This window comes from Carica papaya, chromosome 6 (assembly GCF_054855325.1).
Source record: "Carica papaya isolate Zhongbai chromosome 6, ASM5485532v1, whole genome shotgun sequence".
Classification (NCBI taxonomy): Eukaryota; Viridiplantae; Streptophyta; class Magnoliopsida; order Brassicales; family Caricaceae; genus Carica; species Carica papaya.
The window spans coordinates 29,763,833-29,780,614 of NC_142314.1; the positions used below are offsets into that span (position 1 = coordinate 29,763,833).

The window sequence follows — 16,782 nt, forward strand, 5'->3', positions numbered from 1 at the left end:
TAATAAATAATTTAAAATTTTTATATTGGTTTTAGAATTAGTAAAAAGATTAAAATAAAAATATGAAAAATCATAATAGGATTAAATTAATCTAAAAAATAAGAAAGTAAATATGCAATATATATATATATTTTAAATTACGTAATAATATAATGAGATAACTAAAATTACATATACCTACTAATAGATGAAGAAAGTAAGTGCATTAAAAGATAAAAGGAAATTGATAAAGAAAGTTAGAGAGAGAGAGAGAGAGAGAGAGAGAGAGAGAGAGAGAGAGAGAGAGAGAGAGAGAGAAGTCATTTGATTCTCTTGTCAACTTTTTTTTTTTTTTGTTTGAAATCTGGTCCTGTGTTGTATTTACGGGCAGTTAAGTTAATGTCGTTTGTATTCTCAAGGGTTGTCTCGGTCAGTTCTCTCTTTTGCCCAGAGAAATGGAGCAAAAGTAAAGGAAAATCTGGAGCTTCTCATGCTCTCCGCTACTCTTACCAGTTATAGCTTCTGTAAGATTAAAACCTTCCAGTGTTTTCTTCTTTTTTCTGGGTTTTCCTTTTCCTTTTCTCTGCTTTACTGCTTTTAATTTTCTCCACAAGTTCGTCTTTAATGGTCTTTAAGGTAAAATCTTTTGTTGCTTATAAATGCTGATTTGTGTTTTTGATTGAACCCAGATCTTTTTATTTTCTGATCAGTCTGTGTTTGCTCTAATTCCGGGGATGGTGGAGACAAGAATCTGAGAGGGAGGGAAGAAGAAGCACGGAAAAACTCCACTTTGATTCCAGTGGCTTGTTAATAATTGAAGGTGTTAGGTTTTATTGTTTTGCTTCTAGGCAGTATTTAGTGCTGTTTTCTTTAATTCCTGCATCTAGGGTCCTTGAATGGAAGTCAAAAGGTGTCAACTTCCTGTCGCTGAACTTTGAATTGGATTTAGGATGATGGGTCAAATGAGTTCTTGGTTTGATGTTTTGGAGAGATGCTACTGCGGTTTCTTCAATCCTCCATTGCAGGTGGTATTGGGTATCTGGGATCTCAGTTTATACAAGTGACCTTCTTGGCTTGAAATGACTTTTATGCATCTGTTCCTCTTTTTCTGTATGTGAACCTTGAGGTTTTCCTCTATTTAACGGACTGAAATCTCCCTAGAGGGAACCTCTAGAAACAGTGCCAATATCATTATTTGTTTTTCAATTTATTTTTTATTGTTTGCAATTACGAATCATGATTAAGCAGATACTTGGTAGACTTCCTAGGAAGCCTTCTAAATCCTCTGAGAATCGTGAATTTGGGGGTTCATCTGCTCCTCCAAATACTTCCAGTTCTGCAAGAAGCAGTGATTCTTTGAGTAGTAGGCTGGTAAATTCAGATAATATGTCGTCTGCAGGCCATAATTCTACTTCAAATTTGGGATATAGTAATGCAAATAAACTTCCACAAGCTGTCAATCAAAAACTGAATGGTGATTCTGCCACTGTTCCCTATGATCTGTTGCCATCATTTAGGGATGTTCCTAGCTCTGAGAAACAGAATTTGTTTATTAGAAAGCTTAATTTATGTTGTGTTGTCTTTGACTTCACTGACCCGACAAAGAACTTGAAAGAAAAAGACATCAAGAGGCAGATGTTGCTTGAGCTTGTGGATTATGTTACTTCAGCAAATGCAAAGTTCACAGAAACTGTCATGCAGGAAGTTGTAAAGATGATATCTGCTAATTTATTTAGGTCACTTACTCCACAACCACGAGAGAACAAAGGTTTAGAAGCCTTTGACTTGGAAGAGGAGGAGCCACTAATGGATCCTGCATGGCCTCATTTGCAAATAGTGTATGAATTCCTTCTAAGGTTCGTTGCTTCCCCTGAGACAGATACAAAGTTGGCAAAGAGATTCATTGATCACTCTTTTGTTCTCAAATTGTTAGATCTTTTTGATTCTGAGGATCCCAGGGAGAGGGAATACTTGAAAACGATTCTGCATCGCACCTATGGGAAGTTTATGGTCCATCGGCCATTTATCAGGAAAGCTATAAATAATATCTTCTTCCGGTTTATTTTTGAAACTGAGAAGCATAATGGAATTGCCGAGCTTTTAGAGGTATTGGGCAGCATAATCAATGGGTTTGCGCTGCCGCTGAAAGAAGAACACAAGCTGTTTCTTGTTCGAGCCTTAATTCCACTTCACAAACCAAAATGCTTGCCAATGTACCATCAGCAATTATCGTATTGTATTACACAGTTTGTGGAGAAAGACTGCAAACTTGCAGACACTGTTATAAGAGGATTATTAAAGTACTGGCCAATCACCAACAGCTCAAAGGAAGTCATGTTCCTAAGTGAGCTCGAGGAAATATTGGAAGCGACTCAACCAGCAGAATTTGAAAGATGTATGGTTCCTCTCTTCCGCCAAATTGCTCGATGCTTGAGCAGTTCACATTTTCAGGTGAATATTTGGTTCTTCATTACTTGATTTTCTTAATTATTTCACTTGAAATGCGTTTGGCTTTTTTCTTAGCTTGTTTCCTTGTCTCGTCTACTTATTTCATGGTTCTTCCAAATGGTAAATGGATTCTACATATGAAAGATCTAATTTACTGCAAACCTATGGAAAATTTCCATGTGGAGGAATTTAGTCAGACCTGAAACCATGGGTTTACCATCAGTGAAACAAATTTCTATAGTAGTTATTGCCGAAAGCACCACCTGAAGAATTGCTTACTTGCTTTTAGGGAATAAAGAGTTTAATTTTTAAAAGGAAGAGAACAGGGATTCTTTGTTAATTGGAGATCTACCAACTTGATTTAAGTACTGCAAACCAATGACTATCAATTAAGAGAGATGCGTTGTGGACTAACACAGTAGATAATGGATGATATCTTGAGTAATTTATGGCATGTAGTTCTTTTTTTTTTTTTGGCTGTTGGTGGGTGGGACTGCATTTCTGGTGGAGGGGAGTTGCATTGGGGAATATCTGTAGCTACAATAGTTGAATGCTATTGAGTGTCTTTTTCTCCATGCCAGTTCTTGTGTTCTAATTGGTTAAAAATCGTTTGAGATAATAGTTTTATCAGCAAAAGTACTTCAGGTAAAAGCTAGATAGTGTGCAGTGTTGCTGTAAAAAGGAAATGTTATTATGTTTGGTATTTACGAAATTTTGAATACAATAAGAGTTACTATTACAAATAATTTAAATATTATTGTGAAAAAATGAAAATTCTCTGTTCATTTTAATTAGTTTGATGTGCTTTGTTTACCATAAATATCAATATTAGCTCTATATCATTAATTTAAAATTTAACATGAAAATATTTGAATAATTTTTGATAAATAGTAAATTATTAATCAATTTCTCTCATGTTTATATTTAGGAAATGGAAAATACCCAATTTAACCCCCAAATGATAGCTAATGTTAGATTTTATTTAAATGTTCTCTCGGTTACAAAACAATCATTAACATTCTGCATTATTTCAAACAGCTATTTAAAAATGGATGAAAAAAGCATAACCAATTTTACCATTGTTTGGAAACCGAAGAAAATAGATTATGCAAAACACCCTTGGTTTCAATTCCAAATTGTTTCTTCCATGTTAAATTCTTCTTTTAGAACCAACTGTAGATTGTCCTTGGAGGGTCTAATTTGCGACACAATCTCCAGTTCTTCAATTCTCTCTTTCACTTTAACATCAAACACTTATCCGAATGCCACAATCATTCGATCTTGTTATTAGTAAATTTCACGGTGGAGATGGAGGCAGATCAAGTTTTTTGAGAGGTTTTTGAGGAGGAGGAAGAGGAGGAGGATTTGATGGATGGAGAAAAAGGGAAGAAGAAAGTGTAGGGAGTTGAGTTTCTTTTGGTCTTTCTATTTTGTATTTAGCATTGCAATCTAGGAAAAGACCTCTTGTTGTGTAAAGAACAAACCCTCAAATAAAAAAAGGGCAATAAACAAAAGATTTTATCAAATTATTTTGTTCTGTTGTCCTCAACATTGTCAAGTAGGTAATAATGTTTTTCAACCATCAAGGAAGAAGGCTTTTCCAAGAAATACTGTGAGCCTGCACTTGAAACCCTTTTGTTAAATTAAAATAGCCACTTTCAATATAGGCCATAATGAGTGAGCCCCATCTTAAATCCTTGAGAGGGCTCTCCTGAACCAATGTTTGAATCAACTTTGGTGGTTGAATTTTCAGTCCTACTACTCCCTTGAACATCTTGGCCACCATTCCCAACGCAGCCCTCATTGTCTTGTATTTATCATACTGCCACCATTGTGGGTTTTGCCCCTTTGTCTGTTTCTTCTCTTCATTCCTTGAGAGACTTTGCTAAAAACGAGCCAGGGTGCTCAAGGGAGGAGTTTCGTTTGCTTGTTTTGGAAGTACCGTGACTGAAGCGCAATGCTAGACTTTTCAAGGATCACTACTTCCCTTCATCTTTTCTTTGCGACAAAATTGTGATATTTGCTTTTTCGTGTGCAGAGACTAATCGGCTTTTTGGGGTTCTTTCTCTAGGTACACTGTAAAGGGACTGGTCTAAATTTTGTATTGATGCTTATATGCTTTTCTTTTTTGTTCCTTTTTGTAGGATTAGGAGGTTGCTTTTATGTGTTTTTTTAGGCCTGATGATCATATTTTTTGTTCTTTTTTATGTGGTTTTTTGTCAGTTTTCATTTTTTTCCTATGTCCTAACTGTAGAGTTTGGTCTTTAGACCTTTCGGATATTTGTACCTGAAAGTTTTTTTTTTTTTTTTTGCCTTCTTAATTCATAGCTATTTTATAATAACATTGTTTTCACTGCTTGTTTTTAGAAGGTTTCTACTTGTTCTGAGCTTCAGGTATTTGTTGTGGACTGTAGTTTTTTGAGTAGACTGAATTCTAACAATTTGTTCCTGACCTGTGCTTTGTCTCTGTGCTTCAGAGCAGCTGCGTCTCATAGTTATCATCTATTTCTACATTATGATATGCTTGTAGATTTGGATCCGTTTATTTTGCACTTTCAGATTTTGTTGGGATTCTTATTCTCATATACAGGATTTCTTTCTTGTTCTTTTCGGTACTAGGAAGAGGAAAGAGGTTAAGTTAAGTCTTTGCGATATGAGGCCTTTTTTTCTGGTCTTCAGATCTTATGATCAGAGAATATATCAGGATTTTTAGGGACCATTTTTGTGTTCCTTTGGTATAGGTTGTTTTTACTCGGCATCTCTTTAGGCTAAAGTGCATGGGCATTTTAAAGATTTTTTCTTTGTTTATTTCGAGTAGAGATGTACTTATTATCAGTCAGGCTCTTGGCCCATTAAGTTTTAACTGTGGCTAAAAGTAAGGTTGGAAATAGAGAAAAGAGAGGGAGAGGAAAAGAGAGAGAGATAGATAGAGGGAAGGGGGAAAGAGAGAATTTAGAGGACTAAATTCTAGGTATTTTCCCTACTCATTTCTGGTATTCACCATGCATATATAGTACCAATTATTGGTAAAAAGGACAGAATGATTGGTGTAAAGGACAGCAGTGTATCAACAGCTGTCATCATGAGCTGGCATGAACATTCCCAGTCAATTTCTGGTAACTAACTAACAGTAACTTAAATTCAAAATTCCTAATTCATTCTTTACCAGTCTTATTCCTGACATTATCCTTGATTGAAAGATGTTGGTTTTTTCTCCTTTTTTCTATTTTTTTCCTTTTTCTTTTAGATGGATGAACAATCGTCCATTGTTTTATTGCCATCTTTCTCTATATTAGAAAAATAAAATCAAAAACAAAAACAAACACTTATTTCTTGATCTTTGACCTTCCTTCACCATTTCATTAGCTATTACAGAAGTGTCAAGAATTTTTCTTGCCCCAACTAATACACTCTAGTTCATGGAGATAGTTTCATATAATACTTCACTCAGTCTCAAACGAAGCATTTTAGTGATTTTGTAAACACTAGGGAGCATGCTAATAGTGCATCACATATTTTGTTAGAACAATCTCTTTTGGGGTTCAAGGTGAGAAAAAGTATAACTCGTACTGATGCAGAACAAGAATATCATAATTTGGAGTAATTTGTTATTATTATTATTATTATTTTTTTTTTTTTTGAGAAGTAAAAGTGTAGATTATAAGGCACCAAGGGGTTGCAACTTGTGTATAAATACGTAAAAGTGTAGATTATAAGGCACCAAGGGGTTGCAACTTGTGTACAAAGTATTTATAAATGAAGCATAATATGTATAAAGTCCCAAAATCCTCACTAGAGTACAATGGTTGGTTCTTTATCGAAAACTTAAGAGTCTAATCCAAGAATCCTTAAATCTATTAGAAGAAAATTCAATCTCATTAAATGCCCTTCTTTTCCTCTCTTTTTCCACATAGTCCAAATAGTGGCTAGAGGAACAAGCCTTAAGTGTTTTTTCTTCCTTGGAAAACGCTTCAAAGCCTACAACTCATCCTTAACCGTTCCAGCAATGACCCAATCAACCCCCAGCAAACCATAGGCTAACGATAAAAGCCGGTGAGCAAATAGGCACCAGAAAAGAATGTGATTACAAGTCTTCTCGCGGTAGTTGCACAAGTAGCATCCAATTGCCATAATTTTCCCTCTTTTAATCAACTTATTCAGAGTAATGATATTTTTCGTAGCTGCTTTCCAAGCAAAGAAAGCCCCACTAGTCTTGGCCTTTGAGTCCCAAATCATGCTAAAAGGAAATTTAACACTATCTGCCCCTTTGATTAAAAATATGTGATGATTTGACAGAAAACCAGCCATTTTGATAGAGGCTCGGAACTGGCTTCTCCCACCCCTCTAGGCAGATGCACACGTGCAAGAAAGTTGAGGAGATCCATATATTCTTCCATCTCCCAATCATTTAGGTACCTTGACAAACTGATGGACCTATTGCTCTCCCCATTGATCCCTATAACTGCATCCTTCACAGAAATGTTTTTGTTTTGAGCAATAGTGAAAGTAGATGGATAGTGCTTGAAAAGGGCATTGCTGTCCACTTGCTTGTCTTTCCAAAACCTCGCACCATTCCCACACTTCAATCCATCTTTTATAATTATTTTGTGTTTTAGGTTTATTTAAATATTTTAGTTTGATTTTAAATATTTTAAGAATTAGAGTCTTTAATAGCAAAAGCACCCTCAATGAAATCAACAAAAGAAGCCACCCTAATATCTCACATCACAAGGGACGGCTAGAAGCTCTTCAAGACAGGCTCTAGGATCAATCCTGAAATCTAGAGCCGTAAATGCTCTGAACAAGCAAAGTATAAATGTTATCCCTCTTGGTTTCTTGAAACATAATGATAATCGCACCAACTCTAGAAAGGACTTTCCTTATCTTATTCCATTCTAGAACATTGCCCAACCCATTAACATTCAAATTAACAATCTTAATTGAGAAGACAACTTACCCCTCCATCCCTTAGAATCTCCATATTGGATGATGGATGTTAACTTTTTAAGCTCTAGTTTCTTCCTTACATAAGTATTTGGGTCATATTTTCTCGGTCAAAGGATCCACTAATCTAATATATCAAGTTTAAGGGTTTCATTCGAGTTCTCATTTTTAATCTCTTGACCTTAATAGCTTAATATATGAGGCAGGATGCTTAAGTACTTGACAGTTTGCAGCTTTAGAGGGTTAAGAGGTCAGTAGTTACAGAAGTAGGAAAAATTCCTCTATTAGCTCTACAACAATTACAATCCTTAGTTGAAAAGTTATCAATTGTCATATGATGGTTGGGTACAAAAGCATCAGGATGATGGAAGGCAAGGAAGATATTTTTTCACAAGAAGAACTTTGTACTTCATGAATGAGATTAGGATTCTCATCCTTTGCTAATTTTGGATAACACACTAATAGAATTTTTTCCGTGCTCGGAGGACTAACATGCTTATCGCCTGCCGGAGTTGATTGACTGGAGAGAGTATCCACCCCATCTAGAATTGTATCATTATAAAAACCTAGTACCGTTTTGCTATTCCTCCAAATCCTCCTCTTCTCATTTCTAACTAACTAGAAGATCATAATAGCGGTATAGCAAAACTAGGTATGAGATCATGACCTTCAGAGCCTTCCTCCAAACACCAATAGAGGAAACAAAAGTTAGAGAATCTTCAAAATCTTCATCAAAGTTGCTCATGTTTTAACCTCCCTTTCTGTTGTTCTCAGAGCTATCACCCTTGAGCCATCAAAATCTTCATCAAAATATTCATCATTTGAAAAGGATTGCTCTCCATTGAAGAACTTACACGGGTCTGCACTAGCGACCCTAGTAACTTGCTCTAGATTGCTGTGGCAGGACACCAAGGTTCATCTCCATTGCTTACCTTGCAGTTTGCTCAATCAAAGTTCTCTATCTCAAAGCTGTAGCATCGGTAGTAATATGAATTGTAAGGTTATTAGTCTTGTGCAACATAAGACCGTCAATTTATTATTATGGATTATGCCATGACTAGCACTAAATGTGTCATTTTTCTTTGTTAAGAATTTACACCCTTGAGCCATGATCCTTTTCACATCTTGAGAAAACTGGATCTAATGCTTATTTACTTGATTTTGCTGGTCATGTGGATATTAGTTGACTTTATCATAGAAGAGGACTTTTTCCGTAACAGGGAGAACCTTAAGTCTTACATTTCCTGTTAGTGCTTTTGCAGAACCTCAGATTCTTTTTTTTTTTTGAAGAAAAAGTTAAGAACCTCAGATTCTTATATCTGTAACATTTTCCTCACTGGTTATATATATGTAACTGTCTCGTCCTTGTTAAGGCCTACATGTAAAAGATTGATGAATGAAGAACCTTAGCTGACTTGAAACACTTGGGAGAAAAGGAAAATGTCAGTGTTCATTATGAGACATGGTATTCTAGGGTTCTTGATCCAGTTACATCAAAGGGGTTCAATTCATGGACTTGGAACAAAATGGAAATGGTCTTACAAGTTGTTCCATGAGGAAGTGATGTAGTTTGTGGAGTTGAGCTCATTAAGAGAAGCAATTGTAGGACTGCCTGGTGTTGGTGATCTTTCAACAGTGGATGCAGAAGGCTAAAACAATGGCAGTTGAGCTTGTACCAGATCAGCTAATTAAATTCATGGATGTGCCAACTTTTAGCATTGATGCTAGGGTGGCTGCTATGGTAATAAGAACAATAAGTGATGTGGATTGTAACACCTTGGCACCTTCGTGCTTAAATGTGGTTGTGTGAAACTCCTATTTATTCAGGTTTTAAGATCATTAACTGTTTAATTTGATGTTTTAATTTCACATATTTTTAGGATTTACTTAAAATTATTTTATTTATGTGATTTTATAACTAAGTTTTGATATTTAGGAAAAACGGAGAAAAAATGGCAGAGAAAATCCCACGGAAACAGCAGGGAAAAATCTCTACCCATGCGGGTCCCTGCGTGCCGCACACATGCGTGCACACGCGGCCAGCTGGACGTGCGCTTGCGCGCACATCCCGTCCATGTGACACGTGAGGCACACAGTCTGTATGCGTAGGCGCCTCGGCCAGCATGCGCACAGTAGGCACACCTACGTGCAGCAGGCTTGTGTGCGACAGGTCTCGGGCAGAGTGTGCTGCCCCTTGGGAGGCGTGGTTGGTGTGTTAGGTCTTGGATTGCTCGAAAGAATTCAGTTTCAACCCTGATCGGTGTGTCCTGGGCCTTGATTCTTTCGATTCTCCCTATAGATGGTCTCCCTCAAGTCCTTGGTCTTACAGAAAAGAAAGGGAGATAACGAGTTGGTTGACTAATTTTAAGAAAGAGGAAATCCCCTAAGTTTTCTAGAGTTGTTTCTTAGACCATAACCTCAGTGTAAGAGATATTTTAGCGTAACTACTTTGATACCATTTGTGACATCCCAAATACTAAATGTAGCATGAGGGAGTCTGATACAAAAACAAATTACGAGTACATCAAAATAAATTAAATGCACCATAATAAATTTTTATAAATTCCTTACAAAATAAAAATTTGAGTTCTAAATTTTACATCACTGAGACTAAAAATTTGGCTAAAATAATATACAAGTCTCTTCTACATATTAGACTCATAAGAATATGGAAGAAAAACATACATTTGTATCATCTCAAGGATCCACGAGATCTTCAAAGGCTTCGATTGGCAAATCGACGAGCGGGTCATCACTATCATCTTCATTTAGGGGGGCATGGAAATAAGTGAGTTGCATAAACTCAATAAGAATAATGGTATTTAAACAACATTACTGAAATTTTAAAGGTGTTTAAACTTTAAGTAAATGTACCATTAATCGCTTACCGTCAAAGATCGTTGCATGTGAGTCCATTTCAATAGAATAGAAAATATTTTTGTTTTGTTTAAAAATCATTAACATCAAGACATTCGTATAAACCATGCATATAATAGAGAAAATCAAACAAATATGAATAATGTTATGACTTTTCGTTTCATCTTTTTACTTGTTCTTCGCGCGAAGCCGTTCTGATAAATATCTACTGAGAGAAATACAGATTTCTGACTACCATTGTAGAATGATAAAGTTCTTTTCATCTCAGTACATTTACGGCTTGCTAAATCACAACACATTTACGGTTTGCCAAACCACAACGCGCTCTATGACTACAGTTGTGCCAATCACAATAGTTCTACATGTAGACTATAGTTAAGATCGTATGTCGCTACAGTAGCCCTACAAATCATATCGTGTAACCATTCTCCTCAGAGGGTACGCCGTCATCTGTAAGTAATGGTTCTCACACATTTTTTCAGACCAGATGAGGGAGAAACAAAACTTTTAAGAGATAATAGATTAACGGATTATATCATTGTAAACGTTATGCATAAATATTACGGTGTTAGGCCTACGTGTCCATTTTCATAAAATATCCATGCATCTCAATGCAAAAACCATGATATCTCATGCATCACTAATATTCCATTATAGCCATATCATTTAACAATTTAATTTTTAAAGTTTAAAAATTTACTAAAACAAGCAATTTCTATTTCACATCAGTCATGTAATATTTGAAATTAATTTTTCTAGAAATACTCCTTAAAATGCAGGAGAAAATACCAAAACTTCCATTACTGAAAGTTTGAAGAGTTTCTACGTTCTTCTTCTTTCTTTTCCTTCTTTCTCAAGTTCTCTCTCTCTCTCTCTTGGAAACTCTTAAGGAAGTAAAATGAAGAGAAAGTGTGAAGAAATGGTGGGGAGAGGGCCCCTATTTATTGAGAAAATTGGTCGTCATATTTTCGTCTAGTGGTGCGAATCCGTAAGGAGAGAGGGAGAAAAAGTTGACCGACGTAACGCGACGACTGACGGATGGCCAATGAGATGACAGCGACGCGATAGCTGGGCACAAAGTCTGAGGGCATGCCGGCCAACGGCGGCGCACTCTACCCGAGGGCGACGTGTTGCCCAAGGGCCGCGCGCGCTGCCCAAAACCTGCCGCACGCAGACATGCTGCGCTCAGGCGGCGCCTGCGCACGCCTGCTGGCTGAGGCGCCTGCACGCGCAGGCATGCGCACAGGCACCAGTAAAGAGCCAACATATTTGATGCCTTTGATCAGCTGCCGTTGTCAAAAACTAGAGGTGGAGGAATAAGCCTTCATAGAAGAAGTGGTAGTTTCTTCGGTGGATGGATTCAAAGATCATTCCTGGTACAAAAACAGCTCCTGAGTTGGTATAAAGCTACTTTTAATACACCAGTGGATATAATCAGTTAGGTTTAGTATGAGCAACAAGTGAAAATTGACATCACTTTTGTTGTGAACATCATCAATCCAAGAGCCTTGAGTAGTGGGAAATTAGTTGCTTCTGCAATGATATGAATTGATATTGTGGCTGCACGTAATATATACCCACCAAGAACAAGGATAATCTTCTTGGGGAGGGTATTGCCAGGACCTAGGGGTAGTATGGGTATTGTTGAAAGGGTAAATGATATTTAGATGTTCTGGAATTTTGGTTTTGTAATGGGTTGAGAAGGTTGTTTTAATTAGTTTAGTGAAGTTTAGTGTTTTGTTATTTTATGTAAGTTTTCTTAAGCAGCTTAACTTTTTTTCTTTAAATAAAAAGTATAAATATGTTACAAGTACTAAGGGGGTGCCGACCTATATATAAAAAGAAAAAAACAATTCTAACAAAATGACAACAAGATTTACAAAATCCTCTATAGAATAGAGAGGAGGACCCATAATCAAAGGTCCAAAAATTTGCAGCCATCTATCCCTATTCTATCAAAATCCCCTTCCTCCACAATCCCTGCAAAGGCTCTTTATTCATCTCTTTCCAAATTAGCCAAAGATAGTTGGCGGAATGAGGTCCACATGATTCCTACGTCCTCTGAGACCCTTTGAAGCCCATAATTCATCCCTGATCGAACCCGACATCACCCAACTAATATCCAACAATCCGTACACCATCGTACAAAGCCTATATGAAACTGGACACTATAAAAAGAACTTGATTGCAGGATTTTGATGCCCTTTTACATAAGTAACAGCCATTCACCATGGTCCTTCCCCTCCTCATTAGTCCAGAACTTGTAGTTGGATATGGCCACAAACACTCCTGTAGAATTGATCTCCACAAAGGTTGATCATTGCTTCCATCCAGAGAAATGAGAGACAAAGTAGCAAGGAGATTCTTGTAATCTGAAATCTCCCAATCATTCCGCTTTCTCATTACTTTAACCTGCCATTCCAATACCCCACTGCCACTGTCTTTGAAAGAGTCACAGATCAAAATATTTTTCTAGTTGTGTTATATTAAAAATCTTGGGAAGCTGATCTCTGAGAAGGTCACAACCCAGCCAAAGATCCCACCAAAAATGGAGTCTGTCGCCCTTCCCTGCCCCTCCCCACCCTCCATTTAATACCCACCAAAATTGGACTCTCTTTTAAGTAGCTTAACTATTAGCTTTATAAGCTCTAGGGTTGTATCGTTCACATTTCCTCGATCAGCAGTGATGAAATTATTCTAAGTCGCAATGATGAAATTGTTCTAAGTCTTCCCCCTGAAGACTCTCTTAACTACTCTACTCTCCTATTCTCTCTTCTCTTTTACTTTCTCTATTCTCTTTTCTCCTCTTTCTCTTCTTTATTTTCTCCCTCTTCCTCTCTCCCCCCCTCTTCTGAACTCCAATTTCTAGGAAGCTCATTTTAGTTAATGGATGCATTAACTCCATTTCATGGGTTTCTATCTACTCCTTGTAAGATGGAAGGAGCATCCAGATTCATGCACTTCATGGCAATAAAAAGCTATTACTTATTTTGGATTCTCACCTCTTGATGAATATATCTAGGATTCCTCATCAGTGTCTTCTTGTTCTGAAGTAGAGGAGAGAATAGTGCGGGCCATCTATAGTTTTTACTAACTTAAAATTACCGCTAGAATTATTATTTTCATGTAGGGTTTTTGTAGTTATTATAATTTATTAGATTTTATTTCTTATTTACTTAAGAGTTTTATTTTTTAATTGTTTTCCTATTTAAGGGTTCAGTCATCGTAGCTTATGTGGCACCCTATAAGAACAAGGGTGATTAATTGATAATTTTCAGAATGCATATGAGTACAACTTATATTTTCTAATTGAATTGGGTGCCTAACAACCTTCTAATTATTATTGTGATAAATCTCGTATTCTGATCGTTGTTGATCTCTGTGGTTGTTATCTTTCTACTTCCTGTTCTACTGTGCTAAATCATATCTATTCTTACACTTGAGTAGACAGATGGCGAAGTATCAAGAAACCTGATATTTGTCACTCCCCTTCCTTCTCCCTCCTTCCCCCTCCCGCGCCCCCCCGCCCCCTAGCAAAGACCCCATTTGCCATATCTTGCTTGAGTGTAAGAATATTTGTTTGAACTATGGATCTTAACCAGATTAACAATAGCATTTCTCAAGTTATTAGACCTCATGGAATTTTGTCTTCGGTTATTTGTTTCATGTATTACTTGGACTAGGACTTTAGTAGTCACTTCTTTTTGAAATAAAAGTATTGATGTATTTGTCCACTTGCACTAAAGGAATGAAAACCCATATACAAAGTATTTATATATCAATCAGAATATCAATAAGGTCCTTAAAGTCTTCAAAAGAATAGAGATTATGACCTTAATTAAAAAAACTAGAGTCTGGAACCAGCTATCCTTAACCTTGTCAAAATTGACATCCGTGCCCTCAAATTCCCTCTTGTTCCTTTCCTTCCATACTACTCAAAAAGTAGCTAGAGGAATAAGGCTAAAATGTTTCTTCACATTCCTGATCCCTATCCATGCCTAAATTTCCTCCCTCAAGGAACCAGTTATCACTTAGTTAATACCCAACAAACCATATGCAAAGGGGTCCCATTATAGGAGATGGTTTCACGACTTCATATTCCTTCTGCACATATAACAATCATTCACCAAAATCCTAACCCTTCTGATCAGCTTATCCAAGGTTAAAGTGCAACCTCTAGCAACCTTCTAAGCAAAAAAGGCAACTCTAGGCTTAATCTTCCAAAATTTCTTGTAAAGAAAGCCCCTAATGATAGCCTCTCTTTTTGTCAGATAGTTCTAGAAAGAACTGATTGAGAAAGGTCTTTTAGTATCAAGACTCCAAAGTGGTCGGTCTTTACTCCCATCAAGCCTAACCCTCACAAGGGCGAGTAAAGTCCCATACTCCCTGACTTCCCAGTCACTAGGGTTCCTTCTGACCTCCACTAACCACTCCCCATTCCCTGAAATGTTGATGTAGCCATCCTGTATCAAGGCTCTTTGTATTGAGCAAAGGTATATATCTGATTGAACTGGGTTTTGAGAGGGCACCCCTTCATCCACTTGTCATGCCATATCCTGACCCTATCCCCCTTGCCAATCCTTCGGCTGATGCAATTGTGGCATGTTCTTTTGCCTATGCATATTTTCTTCCACAAGCCGTTGCCATGAGGTCTAGACATCAGTCTAGTGAACCAACCTCTTTCTTTAGTACCAAGCTTAGCCTTAATTACCTTCCACCAAAAACTGTCATTTTCATTCATAAATCTTGGACCTTAATAGTCACTTGTTCTCTCATTTCAATTATTGCCCGGTTTGGTAGCATGGGCGTGTAACCCAGCAGGCCATTTAAGAGGTTGGCTGTTGAAGTGAAGTCCCGGGTGTTTGGGGTTAGCACATCCAGGATTTTCAATCATTGTTCTCAACCATCAAAGCATATCTTGGATGGATTGGTGCTTTTGCATTTTATGGGCTGAGGGTCTTTTTTTTTGCCTGCACATTCTTAACTACATTATTGGGGATTGAGTTGCTCTCTTGTACTGAAGAAATGTCATTGTTTCTTTGTTGTTCATGCATATAAAAGGATCCTTTATCCTCTATATTTTTGTATTACATTTCTCTATCTTTATGCTCTATTCTTTAGAAAGATACTGTACCAGGGACTGTCTGTTAATCAATATGAATGTTTGCTTAGGCGGGATCAAGAAAAACTAAATTATGCACTCAAATGTTAGTTCTTTTTCTTACAAGTATGTAAAATGAACTTCCTTATTAGCTTTTAATGTGCACGTAAATTTTATTTTATTCAGTAAATTGAAGTTAACTTGCTGCAATCTAAGTTGTCAAGAATATGTCAATCACGAACCATTTTGCACAAATATGTTTGGAGTGGTTTCCTGTTGATCTCTCCTGCAAATGAGGCTATGATTTTGTACCATGCTGTTGGTCCACTAGGCCATCATATTTGTTCGTGATGATGGTAACCTCCTTAATAAAAATATCAATCCAACTTGTGCTTGCTTCTACAGGTGGCAGAGAGAGCATTGTATTTGTGGAACAATGATCATATAGAGAACTTGATTAGACAAAATCGCAAAGTCATACTGCCCATCATCTTCCCTGCCTTGGAGAAGAATGGTCGCAACCATTGGAATCAGGTGGTCCAGAACTTGACACTTACCGTACGCAAGATTTTTTCTGATGTTGACCCTGAACTGTTTGAGAAGTGCTTGCTCAAGTTTCAGGAAGATGAAGGAAAAATAGAAGAGTTGAACACAAAACATGAAACTACTTGGAAGCGCTTAGAGGAGATTGCTGCAACGAAAGCTGCTAGCAGTGAAGCCGTCCTCATTCCTTGCATGATTCCCTTCCAAACATCATCGCAGTGATACAGTATCTGTACAGTTGAAGGGTCTTCAATTCAATTGACACGTGGAAACAAAAGATTATTTGTGCTTTAGGAAGTGAAACGCACATGGATCTTTTTCTGCATTCGTTGCTGCTTGCACCCTTATCTGGGGTTTTGTATTGTTGATCAAGAACTTTATGGCATGGCAAAAGTCCATTTTGGTTACCGAGTACCAGGGCTCCTGCTAATGGTGGAATTGCGAAGCTCCTATATAACTTCATTCAGAAGAAGAGGAGACAGCTGGTAAATCTGGCCTTTCTCGTAGTTAAATTTCTGAAGAGCTTAGATGAGAATCATTGGTGATCTACATATGTGCAGAGTCATGATTTCTATCAGTTGGTGGTGTACTTTAAAGAGCTACATGATGGCGTTGTATGTATAATATATTTGTCTATTGTTGCTAATATAAAAACTATTGTATGCGTGGCTTCTTATTTATATACAAAATTTCACATATTTTCATATTGGTTTTTTCATCAAGTTTTAGGAGATGTTTGATTGGATATAATCTTCTTTGTAATGGAAATAAAGTTTTAAATTGTAAGTATCTCATTTTAAAATTTTAAATAAAAATAAGTTTTATAATTTTCATTCAAATTTTCTACTGTAATGGTGTTCGATACTGTTGAAAAAAATGTATTTAAAACA

At 36.8% G+C, this 16,782-nt stretch overlaps 1 protein-coding gene across 2 annotated transcripts; it reads left to right on the forward strand.

Moving 5' to 3' along the window:
- The first annotated feature begins 300 nt into the window (after positions 1-300).
- On the forward strand, positions 301-16,596 carry LOC110811599 (serine/threonine protein phosphatase 2A 59 kDa regulatory subunit B' eta isoform-like). Of its 2 annotated transcripts, none has more exons than XM_088206314.1 (3): positions 301-503; positions 669-2,430; positions 15,755-16,596. In XM_088206314.1, the coding sequence occupies exons 2-3, from the start codon at positions 1,216-1,218 to the stop codon at positions 16,112-16,114; spliced, it is 1,575 nt and encodes a 524-aa protein (XP_088062440.1). In that variant the 5' UTR covers positions 301-503; positions 669-1,215; the 3' UTR covers positions 16,115-16,596. The 2 variants fall into 2 exon arrangements, with proteins under 2 accessions (XP_088062440.1, XP_088062441.1); XM_088206315.1 differs by having other exon boundaries at positions 690-2,430.
- Positions 16,597-16,782: the final 186 nt, after the last annotated feature.